Below are 14,934 nucleotides of genomic sequence, written 5' to 3'. Positions count from 1 at the left end.
TTTGAATGAACAGGAATAACGTGGCAAAAAGACATTTACCTTGTGCACTAATGAACAGGCTAAAAGGCTCTCCATCAGTTTAGCTCATCTCTGCAGCTCTACACACAGTCATTGCATGTGAATGGAGAATATAAGTTCATGTGTTTACCCAAGAACAAGAGCTAGTTTTGAACAAAGTCTCTCCGGAGGGAAGAGCTGCACGAAAAGGAAATGCGTATTAAATGAGGACGTCAATGTCTACCAAAAAACAAACAGCCACAAACCACCTCTGGCAGAATGGAAAAAAATATATTGATTGTGTCAGGTGAAAGTTGTTGCTCAAAGCAGCTGGGTTCTTGTTTTGAAAACCTTGCTTAGTTCAGTTTAAAGAGTAAAAAGGGGAGAAAAAGTCAACACATTTCATGCATCCAGTTTTATTTACCAGAGGCTGACTTTATTAGAAGAGGCATGCCTTGTGTCTCAGACATCAGCAACAAACAGCAACCCGATCACATCTCGGACAGAACTTTGAGGCCAAATGATGTCAGAAAGGATGAATCTTTGGAATAAGAACCCACTAAGACAGAAACTGCTCTATAACCTTGCTTGTAATACCCGTCTTTATGCCCAAATGCTCCTAAAACAGTGATTGTTATACTGTGCTGGGTGTGTTGCACAGACTGAATGTGTCTGTGCTGGTTGAGGTGTCAGCAGCGTGGAATGACACTGCAGTATGAAAAGGTTGATAAAGTGCTCGGCGACATTCTTTTTACCAGAGAGAAATACTTATTCAACAACTTTGAAAATGGCTTTGATTGATACAAATATATATTTTTGAGCCATTTTGTTTTGTAAAAATGAGTACCCAAAATCCCGCTGCATAATCTGTTGCATGTGTAGCATCAAGTAGAGGCTGAATGGATTTGAACAGAAACAAATACAGGTTTAAAATTAAAGTAAAACACAATTTTTCATCTTATTAGCCAGACTTATGGGAGGATAATCCACTTAGTGTAGTCTTACAAGACTACCAGATGTCCTAATAATCTGTGTTTTCAAAAAGGTACATTAACTTTTTGGTAGATGTAATCAAAGGAGTCCATTATCTTTAAGTCTCAATCCTTTTTATAACTGAACAAAAAAACAATTCTTATAATTTCTGACATGCTTTTCTATATAAAATTCAAGATCCAATAAAACTTATACAACCAATTTATATGCTGGCTAAATGTCCAAATTATATCAACAACTTATGAATATATGGTGGTTGATTTTGGGGGGGGGGGTTACACCTAAAAAATGGGTTTAATCGAGAAAAAAACACATTATTTTGAAAGCAGTGTTAGAGTCTTCTGCGGAGTTAAAACAGAGCACATAAGAAATAATGGTACAGAATATGTGTTGCACGTCCTCAGTCCCCATGGCCTTGTCTTTACACTCTAAAAATGGACAGCTTCAAGTAAAAACAACAACAAACAACAACAAAATCACTATGAATTTTAACATTTCGTACGACTGTTGTGTAAATCAACTCGAAATCAGGCAATAATGTGAACTAAAATCATAATTTAGGCACTAATTATTAAGTATTCCTGTCCTTGTGAATCCATTTAGACAGCAGAGGCATGCTTTGTAACAAAATAGATCTCTTGTATTATCTAATTTTAACAACCATGTGAAATAGTCGGGACTAAAATAAAGGCGATTTTTCAAGAGCTTGCCCTCAGTAACCGTTACAATGTGAGATGCTTTTCAACAGATACAAAACTACGACTCTCCCAACAGTAATATTTCAGACTTATCACAACTAAAACACCACCATACACAGTCCCCAAACAGAAGACGACGAATCATAACAACTACCTCTACTGTAACCTCGTGGAAAAAAAAACAAAAAAAAACAATATGGCAATAGAAACTCTCATAAAAGCTTAAATACCCCGTCCCATTCTGAAAATATCCAAAACGTAATTATACCCAAAATATCCTTGATTTGCATAGTGTCCTGTGTCATTAGAACATTTCTTCTTACAATATGTACATCATAAAGCATCACTTTAGTAAGGCAAATTAAATATAGCATGAGTAACTCTGGTTCTGGAGCCCATTCATGTCAGACACTAGTGCACTGTAGGAAAATCAGTTCACCCACATGCTGTTTAAGAACCGAGAGAACAAAGCGTACATTAAAAAAAGACTCCTGAGGTACTGTCGTGAAATGACAGAAAAACACCAAAACAACTGTACATCTAACACACACAAAAGTTCAGAGACAAATGTCACCCACCTGCTGACAAAAATGAAGTCATGTAACAGTTGCATAAGAAGAAAGATTGGGCCGTGCTGCAGGTCGGCAACAACTTCAAAGTACATTTGTATGCTGCTAATTCAAAGGCTTGCCCTCTGAAAGTGACAGAGGCTCCACGTGGTGCTCAGATATGGTGTGAAATCATATGGCAAAGAGGAAACAACATTCCAGAAAGGCCACCTGAGTGTTTAACAAACCACACTGAGTAGCAGACATCTTGCTGTTATTGATGCTGGTTGTAGAAGACATTCAGAGGAGTCCAGATAAAAAGGGCTGATGATTGCTTTAAAAAAAATGCTGTTTTTGTTAAAATCATCTCTCTACAGTCTTTGGTTGGTGGACCTGGAGCTCGCTCTTATGAGCATTAGCGGCTGGTGCAGGATTCAGCAAACAGGTCAGAGTTTGGGCCTCCATCACGGCTGCCAAACAGAACTTTACAGGACTAAAAGATGAAAATAAAAAGCACAGGAACTTGATTATCTCTGCTTGGGAAAATAAATACGCTATGATCTTTTAAAACAGTCGCATAAATCACTAAATCTGAGAGGTTTCTTCATCAAGTAGTGCCTGAAAAGGACAAAAAAATAGAAAACCACCATCAAAAGAGAGTCTTTGAAAGTCTTTGAGAGTTAAACTGGGACACGATCACTCTTCCATAGGAATGTACGATAAGATGGAGTGCTCTTGTGCAATGGCAGCCAGTTCTTTGAGGAACTCCGTGAAGAGGACGGTAGCGAAGACATCTGTCCGTTCCAGAGAGATGGCTTTGGGTTTCGGTGGCGGCGAATTTGTCAACAACCTTCCCGTCTCGCCTTGGGTGGAGCGTTTGCTGCTTTTGTCTGAGAGCACAAGGATTGAATCAGTTACGATGACAAAAACAAATCATGCACACACTTGGATATACTCTTGGATATACTCTACGCCATGCATAAGCAGGAATTTAAGACATTTTGTAAACATAATATATTCCTGTTAAGGGTTTCTCCATTTATAAATAATGTCAGCCAGATAGCAGGAGCTTAAGTGCTGCTTTTCTTAAAGGAAAAAAACACTGAACACATACAAGAAAGAAGAGTATCCCTGTTAACCAACTGAAATATTCTCTTTAAAAATCCCATCATAGAAAATTCCGGCTCTTATCTTTCCGCAAACATACTTCCGACAAGGGTTTTTTTTTTGTAGCTCGTACAACTCTTAAAACCACAGGGAACCTAGCTCAAAAACAGGCCTGACACTCCGGGGTTTAGCTGAGACTGCTGCTCGGCTGCAAAGACGCACGACTTAACAAAATCAAGTAGAATTTATTCTGCTCCCAACAGGAGCCAAAACACAACTGATAATGAATGCAGATGTTGTTTTGAACCTGACCCATTTTTGGCAGCACATTAGTGAGATTTAGGAACTCAACAACAACAGTGCAGAGTTTAGATTCTTGTAATCAGGTTGCCACCAAAGTGTTTCTCAAAATATAAAAATAATGCAATCAGCAGAATAAAACTGCCAGCGCCCATGTTGTGGAGGCGGCAAATGTGCTTGCGCCTGTCTGTGTGACGATGGGCATGCAGGTCTTAAAATGAGATGTGGTCATTGGTGGCGTATTGCCGTTTTGAGGCAGCAGAAAGTGATTGCGACATGAACCAACAAATACCTGATCTGAAGTCAGAGTGGTGCAGTATTTTACTACTCACGCCATGCACTTTACACCACATCATAGATTGTTTAACGCTTTGAAATCTGGAGCAACATCACTTTTCTTGTGCTGCTTTCAGACGCCTTTTGCAAGCATCTAAACCTCTGAACCCGGTGTGATTTCTTTCAAAAACAGGGGAAAAAAGGCAAAATGTATAGAAAAAGATTAAAAGAATTTAAAAAAAAAGGCAAAAAATCAAAAAAGCTAGGGAAAAACTATATTTATGATTATTATTACATTTTTACATTATTTCTATGGAATTATTATAATTTTTAAGCACCTTTTCTGGGTCATTTCCTTTTTTTTCTTTTTACTAATTTTCTTGTTTTTAATTTTCTTTTTACTGATTTCTTGCTAATTTTTGGGTAATTTTTTCTTTCATTTCTCATTGCCTTCTTGCCATGTTTTTAAAAGAAATCAAGCCAATGTGCTCAGGTTTCGAAGGGTTAAATAGGTCCCTATAGCTAAGTGGTTTTATCTGTACAAAATTCAGTGTAAAAATGACACAGTTTCTTTTTTTGGTGCTATGCTATGCCTTGCTAACTGACTGCTAGAAGTAGCTCATATTTAACACACAAGTCATGTCAATCTTTTCATCTGCCTCTCAGCAAGACAGTAAATAAGAATATTTCGCAAAAGTGTCACACTATTTGTTTTGAATGTCAGCACTGTATGTACTGGAGTAAAACCCATCTGAATTTTAAATTACAGTTGAATTAGAACATTTTAAAGACTTGATTTTTCATGTAGTAACTCATACTGCTGTAAATTTATGTGCAAATACAGATTCCAAGCACAGCTGGCACAGAAACAATGACACTAGATGTGGGTGTATTGTCACCTGCTGCTGTGAACAAAGTCTCCCTTGCCAGCAGCCAGTGTTGGGCGGCAGTGATCAGCTCTGGAAAGTCTCTTTTGTTGGCAGCCTGCTGTTCTATCTGGTTCTTCACAGTGGCCAGTACCTGGAGGGAAACACAGAAAAGAAACTGAGGATTCCCTGTACGCTCACATCTGCAGTGTTTATACTCATGTAATTAAAACTAAATTAAAGAGTACAACCTTGGAATCTGCAGCCTGATTGTATTAATCAAGGATCTCTTGTTCAGTTAAGGAAACAGGGAGAAGAGAGGAAGCCGTCTTTACTTCATCTTACTCAGGAGCAGCGACAGAGCTGTGCTCAAACAACTCAACATATTTCTATTTTCAATCTCACTTCTGAGAGGAAAGCTGCATCTTTCAGCATCTGTCAGTGATACAACAAAACCCAAATCTTTTGTTTCCTTTTTCTTCCCGTCTGCTTGATGAGGCTCAGGGGAAGGAAAGCAAATAACAGGCTCCCTCCTGCCTGCACACGCAGACACACAACATATTTGTGTTACCTGGTAAAGAGAGCGAACAGTCGGCTGAAAGACCAAGTTGGTGTTGAGCAGGAAGGAGCGTAGGAGAGGCTGAGGGTAGGCCGCCAACTGGGCCAGGATGCCCGTCAACAGCAAGTTGACGTGAAGCGAGTTAGACAGCATGTTCTCCAGACGAGACAACAGCACACTAACAAATGGACCTGCAGGAAGAGTAATAACAAACAATCTTTAGACTGTCTGAATGTAAGGTTTGCTGAATAATGAGGCCACAGATAAAAGATTTCGCTTCACTCACCAGTAAAAGGCACTGACTGGCTTCTTCCTGCTCCCCCGCTGCTAAACTTGACCCCAAATGGTGACTGCAGTTTCTCTGGCTCTGGTGTCTCAGCAGAGAAGGAGGTGAAATCCATCTCCTCTTCCTCCTCCTCTGCAGGTGTGACGGGCTTCTTCAGCTCTCCATCAGGTTTGACCTGTTTTCCACCTGCTTGAGTGTCTAGCGTACGAATGAGCTCCTCATACTGAGCCAACAGGTCGTCACCTGACTCGGCAGCTGTGGTGTTTTGGGTATTACAATCTGTCTGACCTTTGACCTTTGTGTCTGAGCTGTTTTTATCAGACATCACAGAGGTTGGAAGTGTCAGACTGAGTCCGTTTTTTAGGGAGACTTCTGCTGAGCCTAGTTGGGTTTCCTCTGATTCAGACGCTTTGGATTTGAGCTTAACTTGTTCGACATCTCTGGCGTCTTTCTTAGCAACGAGATCGTACACCATGACGTCGTCCTGGAATTCACTTTCCTCAATATATGAGCCTTTCACCAACATGATGGCTGTTTTCCTCATCTCCTGGATGTGCTTTGGGGGCTCAGCAGGAGGCTGCTGTTGAGGCTTACTCTCCACAGGAGCCTCAGCGGTCTGCACCGGACACGCATCGTAACTATCATCCCACTCCAGCTCTAGCTGCGTGACGGAGGGTGGCTCTGTGCTCAGTTGAGGGCGAGGCACCAGTGGCTGTGGCACTCTCTTAATAGCCATCTGGGTTTGCCTAATCTTCAGCACCGGCTCCTCGAGGACACCTGGCTGGTATTTCTCAGGAGGGGGGTCCTCGCCGTCGTACAGCGCTGACCAAACCTGGCAGGCCCGTATGCAGCTGCTGATGCTCAGACGGGCGTCGTAGAGGTAATGAAGATAACTGACATCCAGGTAGATTTCTGAGCCGATGGTGCAGGAGTTACCGGAGCCATCATCCTCTTCTAAGAAGCTCTCATTTTCCTCTGGAAAAAAACAAAACAAAACAGATAGGAAATGTTGATAAAATCTGGCGTGCGGCGCCTCAGCGCAGCACTCACACAGAGCAGAACTAATGAGTTTGACATGTAGCTACAGGGGGTAAAGTGATGTAATACAGCAAAAACAGCGGGATATACCACTATTTGACAAAATACTCATAATCATCCCAGTTATATGTTCATGTCCCAGATAAATGCAGATCAACATCTTGCAGCATAATGTACTCATGTTTGCACAGATTTCAAAAATAAATAAATTACACCCTTTATTACAATTTCTTGCTCTAACTGCTGCAATGAATGATTTTCCATTTTCCTCCGTTATGCTCCTTCTGTTCTGTTTGTTTTGACTGCACACCACTGACACAGAGGTTGTAACACGCACTCACTCAAACAGGATTCTGAATGGTGAAATCTGCAGGATGAATTCACCCTGCAGCTGAACTGAAAGCACCAAAAAAACATCCTTAAAAGCTAATTAGAAATACGGGTGAAAAGCAGTCATTCATTTTGGCTAATCTGTAATACATAGAGTACTCGAAAAAATTAAAAGTATTCAGTAGTCTCAAAGAGCATTATTAAAAGCTTTCCTCTCTCATGCACAAAAGGGCACCTCAGAAGTACGGATAACACAGGACCTTGAAAAGTGTTGAAACACAACTCATTACGTCACCCTGCTTCCCTTTGCATTCCTGCTGTGATAATAATTAGCTGCATTACTGCATGAAGTGAACCATAGATTCATTAAAAGATCATTCTTGGGTCTATTTTTTTTTTAGTTCTTTCCATTTTACCTCCAAATAAAGAGGTTTATATAATCTGTCAGAACTGTATGATCTTCAGAGTCATTGTGTTTCTTGTCTCATCAGACTTCATTACAGCAATGTCTCCCTGTTCCCACATCTGAGCAACTGCTTTGGTGAGTACAATGTTATCACAGCCGATTGAAATGATGTCCAAAATGCCAACAGTAAGATCCAAGCTGCAATAACCCAAACAAAATGTCCCTTTAATGTTCCTACCTGTGGTGCTGGTGTTGCTGGGAGTCTCTGCACCCTTGGAAAAGAGGATGGAGTCCAGCTGTCGGAGGGGCGGGGGGCTGTGATCAGGAGAGCAGCAGGACGGCGTTAATGCCAGGATCTTGGCTGCTGACACAGAGTAGCAGTCCCTCTCCCCCACAACACGTCTCTGACTCAACATCATGTGATTACAGGGGATCAGGTACCTGGGGAGGCAGATGGGAACGGATGCTGTTAGGAAAACCGACGGGCGGTCGTAGGAGTAAACATGGGGGGGTTAGCAGACAGATGGTAACACAAGTCTGCGCGGTGGGAGGTAGAGAGTAAAAGCTCATCACATCGTAAACCAATTAGATGTAGCATGCTTCATAACTGGGATGAGTCAGTGTGTGTGCCACTCACCTCAAGACGAGCTGCAGCATCACATCTTCACAGTATAAGCCGATGAGAGTGCGGAAAAGTGCCAGTGACACAGTGCCCAACTGCAGAGTCGAATCCAAAGACACAAACACGTTACAACAACTGAGGATTTTTGTACTACTGCTGCAACATGAGTCAATATGTGGAGAAACAGAAAATGAATCAACAGTTCTGACAATTAATCACTCAGTTAAGTCACTTGTTAAGCAAATCTGGCAAACATTCACCTGTCCCAGCTTCTAACATGTGAGAATATGTTGCATTTTTCTCTATCATAGCTAACAATAAAGCAGGGAATCTTTGTCTGTCTGTCCTTTGCATATTTTGAGAGCCATTCATCTGATCTACTTCACGTTTGGCGGTGTACTGCTGTGGACCCAAGATTGTGCCTTGTGAAATCTGATGCAATTTGAACACAGAGCATGTTCAATATTAATTAACAATATCAATATCAAATTAATAAACAAGCGAACTGTGCAGCAGCATGGACAGGGCTTCAGGACTCTGCAGAGAGTCGAGCATGTCTCACTGAGTGTATTTTTCCGTTGTTTCTGATTGCAAGTAGACGTAAAGTACCTCAACTAATTAAATCCATGCTCTACTTTATAACCATGGTTAGGTGGTGAACTCGAAGTAGCCACAAGTGTGTTTTTCAGGGGCAGATTTAGTGATTTGGGGGCGCCAGGCAAACACTGCCTCACCTTACTTTTCAGCTTTTCTCTAACTGGGAATGTTTGCAGGCTATTTGCAGTGGTGGAGGAAGTGGTCAAACAAACACAAGACTTTCATCCAGGAGACCTGTGTTCATGTCCCGTGTGAAACCAAAAGTCAAGGCTGAGTTGTAACAATGTTACGAATGTGGTAGAATACTTATGAACACTTATTTAAAGCCAAACCATGATCTTTTTGTGAACCTTACAAAGGTGTTTTGTTGCATAAACCTGATCATGTAGTTTTGGTACAACTATGAACGCTTCACAAACTTAACTACATGTTTAAAACTGCAGTCATATATGAGCTATTCTACCGTCCGCCAGTGGGTCGTATTTGAGGGTAGGAACATACAGATTCATGTGAGTTGGAGGACTTGTTAATATATAGCTACTCCTTAGAAGATTGTGTCAATACACTAAAGATATAGTCCCTAAAATGTTTTAGTTTTGGGGTTTTTCTTCCCAAGTAAAACTATTAATACCACACAGCAAAAGTCCTGCGTTCAAGTTTTACTTACTTGAATGCTTGAATGAGAGGCAATATCAGCACAGTGTACTTGAATTTACTCAAAGGCTGTTCATGGTGGAGCTTTCAAATCTACTATAATGTTGGATAGTTTACTGAATAATAATGCATCATATTGTAATTGTTGCATTTTGTGAGTTACATCAGAATCTGGCTTGTAAATGTAGCAATACAATGTTTTCCTCTGAAGTATAGGTTCTTTGGGGGCCTTTTGTACGTTATTTTAGGGGACAATGAGTTTGAATAGCAACATAGTTCAGTATTTTTCATACATCTAAAGCCGTCTGGGGCCTGTATATTGCTCAGGACCAGAGGAGGCACAGTGTAGAGTGTGAAATTGTTTATAAAAGCAGTTCTCCAGAAACCTGCAAGCAGAGCAATCGAACTATTTCTGAGCAGGCTTGTTTTTAACGGCACTGCAGTGGTATTTGTACATTGTATATATTTGGGTTTTGGAACTGTTGGTCAGACAAAATAAGGCATTTGAAGATGTCACCTTGGGCTCAGATAAATGGTGATAAACATACTTTTCACCACAAGACATTTTAGAAATTAAACAATTAATTGATTTACTTGCAAAGTATGCCACTAGCATGAGTGTAAAATAGAAATCAGTAGGTTTTATCCCTAGTTAAACTCACTTTTGCTTTGATTAGCCTAGAGAAGATTGAGGGTTGAAGGGTTTCTTGGTAAAATGTAAAATTCAAATTATATTTTTAATTATATTTTTACCCCTACATGATGTGACTGGAGAAGTGCCAAGTTACTGGGTATCAAAGGTAAAAGCAAACAAAAAATAGCAGTGAAATATTTGCATGTTATTCAATGTTTAATTTGGTTAAAGGTCAAACATTTGAAAAGCAAACATGTTTCTTTTTCTTCACTGAGTCGCAGGTGTGCCAAAGCTAACTGTTAGCAAACACTGGAGGGAACTCCTCTGAGCCATTTACACAGTCAAACAGCAATGTAAAGAACACATCACTTATTCATGTTAAAGATGTTCCAACATACAGGAGTGTTTAAAAATGCTTTGCTAACAGGATAATGTCACTGCAACCGAGCGTCACCATGGCAACTGCTAGCTTTGGTGCTGACATTTTAAAGTTTCACCGTGGGTCCATAGTGCCTCTGAGGTAGTTTTTTGAGTTATTAAACATGAGTCATGCTGTGCTTGATCGGAATGTGCGTGCGTATGTGCGAGAGTGTGTGTGTGTGTGTGTGTGTGTGTGTGTGTGTGTGTGTGTGAGAGAATGTTTCAAAACATGCACATCAGTGTTGTTGGCAGTTTGCTGGGTTCGTCCTGTACCTGGAAGGGGGTATTGATGCGGCTGACAAGAGTATCTAAGATGTGGACGCTCTCGTGTCGGTGGAGGAGGATGAAGGAGAGGAAGGTCTGCAGCAGGGCCGGCTCAGACGCAGTCCTCAGGAAGAGGTCAAGGTATGCTGTGGTGGTCATCACCTCTTCTAGGGTCAGCTTCACAGAGACAGAAATCAATACTCAGTAAGTTGGAGTGTTTGTTTGAGAGAAACTTGTAGAGCAAAGGAAAAAAAGTTGGTACGTAAAAAGGATATTCTCCTACAAATTTAAGTATAGAGTATACTGCTTCATTTATTACCATGTTAACATATAGTCGAATTCTTCAGCTCTGCACAGATAATGCAAACACAACATTTTTTATATTAAGTAAAGCTCCATTTGGACAGGATTTATTTTGTTCAGGGGAGGGAATTTATGTGATATGTGATATGTTTTAGGCCTTTTTATAGGCTGTCTTACCCTAGAGTTAGATGAGAAGCTCAACACTCCTCTTATCTGTATGGTAAAAGATAAGGCTACAGCCAGGAGCCAGTTAGCTTAGCTTAGCTTAGCTTAGCATAAAGACTGGAAACAGCTACTGTGGACTAATCTCTATGAATTTAGAACATGTAGAGAAGAGCGCTCTTGTTTCCACTTGTAGTCCAAGAAGTACTGACCGATGACAGTGAGCAGCAGGCGAACGGTCTGTGTGGACAGACGGAAAGCACTGGCTGAAATGCAATCTTGGAACCCATCAGCTATAGTCTGCTGATCATCTAGCATTCATTTTTTAAATTTATTTATTTATCTGCATTCAAAAGTAGATATCTGTCTATAGAGATGAACCAAAATCACAGGCGCACATAAGAGAAAATCTTGGCCTGGATATCCGCTGGCCACACCAGATCTCCTGAAATACTGGCCGTTGCCCCCAAACGCCTACCGTCTTATGACCAGGCTCCCAGGAAGTACGCCAGACTTTGAAGACAATCTGTGCATTCCAGTACCCATACTACCATACTATATAGCATGCCAGAAAAAGATTTAGTATGTACCAAATACACAGCATGTCAAATGCAGTATGCCAGAAATACCAGAATGTTCTACTATATCTGGTTTAATTTTGCGGTATGCAAGTCAGCATGCTTTTCTGGTTATTCTGACCTACAATGCTCTGCGCAGTGGACCATACGTGACATAATCTGAGCCGCAAGCAGATGATGCTAAACAGCTGTTTGACAGCTGATTGACAGCTGATGGGTTCCAAGATTACTTTTGGACAGAAGTTGGCTAGCCTTTTACTCCTGTTTCTAGTATTTATGCCAGCCTGAGCCAACTGTCTCCAGGCTGCAGCTTCATATTAGAAGCTGCAGCCTGGAGACAGTTGGCTCAAGGCTGCAGGCTGCAGCTTCATATTAGATGGACAGATATGAGAGTGGTATCCCATTTTCTCATCTAACTCTTTCTTTAATTTGACATGTATAACCCTCTACCACAGATTTAATCACAAATCTTCAAATTTCCTAAATACATTGGTCTTCCTTCTATTTATGCCTCATCCACACACACACATTGTAATCTGAAGTGTATCCACCTTCCGTAGTTTGCTGATCAGTAAAATACCATCCACAACAATAAGTTAAGTTACTGAGGAGTATGACTGTACACCTGTCCAAACAAGGCTTAACATGGAGGTGAAGAGGACAAGGTAAAAGAGTCCCGACCTTGTGTAGAGCTGGTGCTAGGACAGGCACGAGGAATCCGTTGTAGATGTAGCTAACTAGCTGGTCTCTGATGTCAGGGTGGGCCACCTGGGAACAGTCACATGTTAGTTAAGACTGCAGTCAAGCAGAGGGCTGTAGCCATATACCACGTGTGTATACATTTTTCATGCGGCAGAGCCTCATCACATGTTCTCACCTGAATAACAGCGTTGCAGAACTCCAGCGAGTTGAGAAACTGGACAAGGGGCGGCATCTGGAGCCAGTCCTCTTTGTGCAGGCAGTGCCACTCCTCATTGGGAACCTCCAGCTTGGTGGGCAGAGATGAGTACAGGCCGCTCAGCCCTGTGGCCAGAACCTGAGGAGACAGAGAGGCGCCAACGTCAAATAAGATCTTACAGTAATACAGATAATGTTGAGAGCTGATTTGGGATTAACCACAGGTCAGAGTTTTCACAAATCCTTTGAAATGTTGCCACAAAATTTCGTACACATTTATGGTTTCCTGATGATTTACTCAAATTACTTTAGTGATCATTTAAACTTTTCTTCTAGAGTGAAACATCTGGACATCTGATCTCCACAGAATGACTTATGACTTTTCTAATATCATCGTCATCAAGTCAGAATGTCTACTCTGGCTTACGACTACCTCTGTACTAATGACATACAGCCTCAGCTGTACTTTGTGTTTATCAGAACCTGCTTTATTGTAGGTAAGTAGGTTTTCACATGCGAGGAATTTGCCTTGGTGCATAGACAAGAAACACAAATGCAGAAGAGTGAAAAATGCAATAAAGATATGAGAAAATAATATTGAAGAATATGTACAGTTTAAGTGTTTAAAATGAAAGAGCTAGGCAGGAATGTGCAAAACATATTCTAAGCCAGTAATACTCAGGTTACGGCCCATAAGACTGGGTCCCAGGAGGCCCACCAACAAATTTCTATTTCACAATGACAGTAAATTGTGTATTGTGAATTTATTTGTACTTTGAAATAAGGTGTCAGAGTGCATTAAAGAACATTACAGTAAGCATCCAAGATTTATGACAAACTCTTGGCTCTTGATAATCACTCAGTTGTCAGAACCAAAAATGCTGGGAGCATGAGTTTGGGGCAAATTTGACGGATCAACCGTGGAACAAAGCTGTGCATAATACAGGCTCAACTACTCCTTGTGCGAGTCCATTTCAGCAAATCTTGACTATCTGAAACATATCCGAATATTGCCGACCAATGTGACAGCTGCCATGCCTCTGCTTGTAATTTGAGTCATGTGATCCTCTGGACTGACTGTTTTATGGTTTTAACAAAGGTTTTAGGAGTCTAGTTAAAAATGAATCCTTTTATTTCTATATTTGGGGTGTCATCTGAACAACTATAAATTAACTCCTCATAGTCAGAAGTACTGGCCTGTACTTCCCTTTTGGTGAGACGTCACATTTTACCCCTGTGAAAATCTGCTAAACCCCCATCTATATCACTGCAGCTTAAGGATGTTATGTCCTGTATTAAATTTGGGAAAATAAGTTTGAACAGTGAAAGGCTCCTCGGATAAGTTTACTCGGACATGGAATTATTTTATAAACTACTTTAATTCCTTAACAACCCTGTCCTTGGACTAACCCCCCTGTCTACCTTTCCTTCTTTCTCTTTAAACAAGCTCACTTTGGGGTTTACTTACAACAGGACTATATACACATTTCATTGTACTGTCTTATTTGGAAAAAATACTTAATAATATTTACATAATTTATGGCTTTTTTTTCAATGCAGAGACATTTTTAATTGTTCCTGTTCTGTTCACACACATAATGAAAGGAATGAAACTTGTAATTATCTACTGTTGTTATCCATCAAACCCTAATAAAAAGATAAAGACAAAAAGCATCAAAAAAGAGCTTGTTTTACAAAATTAAATGCCATGGTAGGATCCCCTGGACCCCTGACAGAGGTGTAGGCTAAGCCCAAAATGTCCTTAAATCCAATCTGACCTGTGCAGGGCTGCTGCTATTCTTTGCAAAAATCAGTGAGTTCATTTTTTCCGATAAATATTATCATTGTTTATGAACTAGTCCCTGGCCTCCTGTCATTTTGCAGAAGTGACCCCCTGACAAAGTAAGTGGAGTACCCCTGTTTTAGATTCACAGTACTAAGAATAAAAGAATAAATGCTTCTGTCTATCCAAGCAGATGGATGTTCAGAGTGTCATAAAGGCGTTTTTTAGAGCGTTTAAGAAAATGCTTTATGATGCTGAACTACAGCACAATCACCACTTTAATTCCTCTATAACCCTACTCACCTGTCAGCCTCCACAGCAGAACTACCCCGGGCAAAACACTAGGCCTGTGAAATGTCTTACCTGCACTGTAGCACAAACACACTGCGCTGCAAACCTGGCGTTCTGTGATATATACAGTCTAATGAAAAATAATCTGACATAAAGTGATTGCAGAGAGAATATTATGGGCTTCATTAAACATTAATGAGGCAGCGTGTGGCACAAATGATAAATCTCTGGCCGTCAGTTTTACTTTCGCCTTCACACAACAGATTTATAACGGTGTTTTACTGCTCGCTACAATCCAAAATACTTTTGTAAATCATTTCTTCTT

The 14,934-nt window shown here is 40.6% G+C and overlaps 1 protein-coding gene across 1 annotated transcript in view; it reads right to left on the bottom strand.

Annotated features, from left to right (window-relative positions):
- Nucleotides 1–389: 389 nt before the first annotated feature.
- fhip1aa (FHF complex subunit HOOK interacting protein 1Aa) overlaps nt 390–14,934 on the bottom strand; it is a 43,333-nt gene continuing 28,788 nt past the window's right edge. The window contains exons 5-13 of the mRNA XM_049571243.1: nt 12,516–12,674; nt 12,320–12,406; nt 10,605–10,772; nt 8,042–8,121; nt 7,643–7,845; nt 5,631–6,605; nt 5,357–5,535; nt 4,819–4,939; nt 390–3,126 (exon numbers count right to left, since the gene is read on the bottom strand). Of these exons, the coding sequence (XP_049427200.1) occupies nt 2,933–3,126; nt 4,819–4,939; nt 5,357–5,535; nt 5,631–6,605; nt 7,643–7,845; nt 8,042–8,121; nt 10,605–10,772; nt 12,320–12,406; nt 12,516–12,674 (2,166 nt within the window). The 3' untranslated portion in view covers nt 390–2,932. The remainder of the gene's footprint in view (nt 3,127–4,818; nt 4,940–5,356; nt 5,536–5,630; nt 6,606–7,642; nt 7,846–8,041; nt 8,122–10,604; nt 10,773–12,319; nt 12,407–12,515; nt 12,675–14,934) is intronic.

Source organism: Epinephelus fuscoguttatus, linkage group LG3 (assembly GCF_011397635.1).
Source record: "Epinephelus fuscoguttatus linkage group LG3, E.fuscoguttatus.final_Chr_v1".
Lineage (NCBI taxonomy): Eukaryota > Metazoa > Chordata > Actinopteri > Perciformes > Serranidae > Epinephelus > Epinephelus fuscoguttatus.
Note: the sequence above shows the minus strand (reverse complement) of the source record. Positions and strands in the feature narration are given on the sequence as shown.